The sequence below is a fragment of the Nicotiana tabacum genome, chromosome 20, assembly GCF_000715075.1.
Source record: "Nicotiana tabacum cultivar K326 chromosome 20, ASM71507v2, whole genome shotgun sequence".
NCBI lineage: Eukaryota > Viridiplantae > Streptophyta > Magnoliopsida > Solanales > Solanaceae > Nicotiana > Nicotiana tabacum.
Window position 1 is genome coordinate 72,218,074 of NC_134099.1, and position 5,412 is coordinate 72,223,485.

The 5,412-nt window shown below is 32.3% G+C and overlaps 1 protein-coding gene across 1 annotated transcript; it reads left to right on the top strand.

Moving 5' to 3' along the window:
- The first annotated feature begins 548 nt into the window (after positions 1 to 548).
- LOC107759923 (uncharacterized) lies at positions 549 to 4,102 on the top strand. The gene is made up of 9 exons (XM_016577927.2): positions 549 to 739; positions 1,618 to 1,687; positions 2,026 to 2,067; positions 2,305 to 2,592; positions 2,865 to 3,149; positions 3,276 to 3,563; positions 3,665 to 3,763; positions 3,854 to 3,926; positions 4,006 to 4,102. The coding sequence occupies exons 4-9, from the start codon at positions 2,307 to 2,309 to the stop codon at positions 4,007 to 4,009; spliced, it is 1,035 nt and encodes a 344-aa protein (XP_016433413.1). The 5' UTR covers positions 549 to 739; positions 1,618 to 1,687; positions 2,026 to 2,067; positions 2,305 to 2,306; the 3' UTR covers positions 4,010 to 4,102.
- Positions 4,103 to 5,412: the final 1,310 nt, after the last annotated feature.

Sequence of the window (5,412 nt, forward strand, 5' to 3'; positions counted from 1 at the left end):
AGTAAAAGAAGAACTCCCAAGAAAACCTTCATACCATTAATTAAGTTCTCAAGGCATGGTACAGTTCTGCGGTGTATGTTGCTGAATTGTCCACAATTTTTATGTAATGTCATCACCTCCTTTGCCTATCATCACTTAAAATAATATGATCTGTGAGCGCATCAAGTTTAACTGCGATGGGTATTATTAGCAACTGCTATTTTGCTTTCAAATCGAGTCAAATTATTTTATCAAGTGTTATTTTGTGAGAGGAGCTTACTTTCAAACTAAAATAAGATCAGTTGGATTTTCACCTGAACGTTGGCCAGTGTAAAAGGAATTTAAACAATTGCTTTTTTCTCCTCTTATGTTCAACATAATTAATGTGCTTAAATACACCTTTGCCTAGCTGCTCTTTGTCTATTTTGCCCCTCTCTAGGTTTACTAAAAAGCTTTCCCTTGAGGGTTTATTGGTAATTGAATTTGTTCCTTCATTTATATTTGAGACCCATTGTTTCCAGAAGCTGCTACTTCTTCCGTTAAAAACGAACCAACTTCTCTGCTTCTGCTGAATCTGGCAGCAATCAATTTCTGCTCTAATTGCAGTTTGAATTGGTTGCTCCATTGTTGCTTCTACGAACTGCTCTGCGTCCTTTCTTCAGTCCTCACTATTTCTAGAAGCTACTAAATCTGAGGATACTATCGGCATAGCCTGTTAAGGAGTAAAAACGGATTCTTTCTGACAAATAACCCCACCCAGGTTCTCTATTTCTTGCTGATTGTTTGTCCTTATAGTCTGATTTTACTTTAGTTTGGTTGCTTCTACTGCAGTGTTCTTTCCATGAGTTCGTTCGGGCTTTCCCGCCCCCCCCCCCCTCTTGCTTTGTATATTTGCCAGTGTTATACATGCATGCACCTGAACCGAGGATTTCTTTTTAAACTGCTAAATTTCTCAGTTGTAAGTTCCATAAATATTACTACATTTTAGAGCTAAAAAGTTTTGCTTACTACTAAGTCATGCAATAAAAATTATACTAATTGGTTTGATATGATATACAAAATTCTAGAATTATCGTTTTCTTTGCAGATTCAGTCGGAGGAAAAAACTTAAAAAGTGTGTTAATTTTTATATTTATGGATGAGTGTGTCTCTGAGTCTAATTGACAAATTTAAATACATCTAATTATACCATTATTTCGCCATCTCTCTCTCTCTGTCTCTGAGAATGACCCTTTTTTCTATCCTTAGCGCCCACAAGTTCAGGCCCAAGAAGTGCCGCCTGGGATGCCAAAAAAGCTGTTGTGCTATTAAAACTGGTGTACTAATTCGATTTCTTTAAGACCTGAATTTTAATTTTTGTATTGTTGTAGTTGTGTTATTCCTTAATTGTTAAGCTCAATATGCTGATGATTTTTCCTTTCAATTTTGATTGGCTATTTTTCTGCTAAGACCTTTGTGCTTTTTCTGTAGTTGAAGTTGAAGCTACATATACCAAGACTATATTTTTAAATGAATTCGTCGGTTAAAAGTTGTATCATCTGTGTATTTTTACTGGTTCACTACATAGTTTTTTATTACCTACGAAAGTAGTTCCCAGCATAAATAAAGGTGAATTACTTTTGTACTCTTATTTTTAAGTGAGGTAATGAAAGGTTAGTGAGCAGAGAAGTATACCACGCAAATCGCAATCAAAGGATGACGTTATAAGGTAAATGACAATATGTTTGGTTGTGTATTTAGTCTTTTTTTGGTGAATGAAGACCAATTTAGTCTCCATTTCTAATAGCATATTTGTTACTGCAAAAATCACTTAATTGCACTTCATACACAAAACATTTTTAATCACAATGTGCCTAATTATACTATCTCCAAATTACCCGGTAATTGAGTATTGAGATTACTTTACGTAGTTATAACTACAACTTTATCGATGCATAACATATATGGTAAATGATGTACTTTTGTACAGGATCAAGTTCATATAATGACTTTTACTACTGCCGCACTATGCACTTCTAATATGTTTCATATGCTTGATTTCAACAGGTTTACAACAACATTCTAATTCATCAGTCAACAACTCAGAAGGTACACTATTTACTTCTCCTAGACATTACCACTCAACAACATATCACTACCATTTGGAGCTGTGTTAAAGAAATATGTCTCAAATGTATACCATTTGTTCTCATTTGTCTTTCTCCTGGAGTATTTTACTATTTTTTCTAACTTTGCGTCAACTAAAATATTCGATATACTGTATAATTTTCAGATTATAGTATTCTATAGTATTAGTTTAACAAAGGTATAAACTATTGTACGCAGGAATGTCTAGAAACATAGATACTCTGAATTTACATCAGAAGGCTAAAAGGAATGCGGAAGAACGAATTGCTGATAGAAATTTGCGCCGTCGTACTAGATATGCACAAATGTCACCCGAAAGAAAACAATTATTTTTGTCCCAACTACGAGATAAAAGAGCTGAATCGAAAAAACAAACACTCCTTCAACAGTCAAGTAATATAATAGTCTCATCTGTCGAAGTTGATAGCCAACCTCGAAAGCAAAGTGCTCTTACAATTTCCAATCCTTCATTACACCTCCAAGAAGGTTAGTAAACCGTATTTTTATCTTCCTTTTCTGAAATATTTCTGTATAAATTATAATATTTGTTTATACGAATAATATCTTGTGCAAATTCTCTAATTGTAGTGTCTATAGACTTTCTTATAATTTGGATTTGTTCTCATTTGTCTATTTCTTACAGTATTTTACCCTTCTTCTAACTTTGCGTTAACTTAAATATTTGACATAATGTGTGAATTTCAGATTATACTATTCTATAGTATTAATTTAACAAAAGCATAAACTATTCTAAGCAGGAACATCTGGAGACATAAATAATGTAAATTTACATCAGAAGACTAAAAGGAATGCGGAAGAACGAATTCCTGATAGAAATTTATGTCGTCGTACTAGATATGCACAAATGTCACCTGAGAGAAAACAATGGTTTTTGTCCCAACTACGAGACAAAAGAGCTGAATCGATAAAACAAAGACTCCTTCAACATTCAAGTACTACAGTCTCATCTCTGGAAGTTGATTGCAGACATCAAAAGGGAAGCGCTCTTACAATTACCAATCCTTCGTTACACCTTCAAGAAGGTTAGTAAATTGTATTGTTATCTTTCGTTTACGAAATATTTCTATATAAATTATGATAGTTGTTCATACAAATGATGTCTTGTGGGTATCTATAAGTAAACTTAGATGTTTAAATTAATCTACTAGCAGGAACATCTGGAAACATAAATAATGTCAATTTACCTCAAAAAGCTAAAAGGAATGCGGAAGAACGAATTGCTGATAGAAATTTGCGTCGTCATACTAGATATGAGCAAATGTCACCTGAGAGAAAACAATTATTTTTGTCCCAATTGCGAGATAAAAGAGCTGAATTGAAAAAACAAAGAGTCCTTCAACATTCAAGTAATACAGTCTCATCTCTGGAAGTTGATATCCGACCTCAAAAGCGAAGCGGTCTTACAATTACCAATCCTTTGTCGCACCTTCAAGAAGGTTAGTAAATTGTATTGATATCTTCCTTTTATGAAATATTTTTGTATAAATTATAATTTTTGTCATACATACATGTTTAAATTAATCTACTCTCATTGAAGTTATTTCGCATATAGGTCACGTTTCTGTAGCTACAAATACGTTACTTGCTTCGAACAAAGGAAAACGTATACTTGATTATTTCTCTATCTTTGAAATAGGTCAGTCCATAAATATTACTTTAAATATTCCAACAATATTACTTTTCTAATTATTTAATCATATGTAAACATTGGCTATTCCAACACCAGGATCAACATCAGGTACATATGATGATGATGCTGCAGAAAACACTTTTAACTTCCAAAGTTACTTCAAAGAGAGGTATGTATCTATCTACTAAAGTAATAATTTATATATTAATACTTCTATATGTGACATAATTGTTATTTACCATGTACAGGTAGAAAAAATTTAGAAGTCAATTTACAAAATGATAATCTAATGCCAAAAAGTTACATACATTTAACGAAAATTCCAAATTGTAAATTTTGTGGAGCAAAACGGTTTCAATATGAACCACCAACTTTCTGTTGTGATAATGGATCAATTAAATTGATCTCACATCAAATGCCTGAAGAGTTACGAAATTTGTTTTTAGGTGACACTGAAGAATCTAGACATTTTCGCACTTACAGTAGAACTTACAATAATATGTTTGCATTTGCTTCACTTGGAGTAAATTATGATAGAGAATTAGCAAAAAAAAACCGTGGCATCTATACATTTAGAGTTCAGAGACAAATGTACCACTTTATCGATGATTTGGTACCTTCAAGAGCAACAGGAAAAAATTTACAGTTATATTTCTACGACAATGAAAATGAGCTAACAAATCAAATGGCCTTATCGGATAAAATTAATGAAACAGTTATCTCAAGAGACTCATGGATATACTAAAGGTCAATCTTTATTCCGCTTTTCTGAGATCATTAAGAGATGTTCCAAATTTATCTGAATTTTACATTGCACTTAAATCAAATTCTAGCTTAGACCAACGAACATATAATTTACCAACTGCATCTGAAGTTGGTGCAATATGGATAGAAGACCAAACAAATGACAGAATTTCCACACCACATATTCGAATATACACTCACAACAATAGAAGCCAGTTGGTAAATTATTATTATGGATGTTATGATCCATTACAATACCCATTGTTATTCCCATATGGTCAAAATGGATGGCATTGTTGTATTAAAAAAATTAAAAAAAACATATAATTATTCAAATTACCAAGTATACTGTGAATGTGAACAACTGCCAAGTATATGGAACATGACTTCAATCGATGGGCTGCTTGATATGGAATCTGAAGTTTTATCCTTTACAATACCCATTGTTATTCCCATATGGTCAAAATGGATGGCATTGTGGTATTAAAAAAATTAAAAAAACATATAATTATTCAAATTACCAAGTATACTGTGAATGTGAACAACTGCCAAGTATAAGGAACATGACTTCAATCGATGGGCTGCTTGATATGGAATCTGAAGTTTTATCAAAAGGAAAAAAGAAAAGAGAAACGGTTTCTTGCCGTGAATATTATTGTTACAAAATTCAAATAAGAGGCAATGAATCGAATGAAACTTTACATTCTGGAAGGGTATTTCAACGGTAAATTGTTAACCAATATATAAAACTTGAGATACAAAGATTAGATTTTATTTTATTTAATCAAGATTTATTTAGAGTTGAAGTACTACAAGGGATTATTGATCTTTTAAGACAAGGAGAAAGAGATGCTTCAAATATTGGAAAAAAAACATTTCTTTCTGGTAGTTTTATAGGAGGTCCAAGAGAC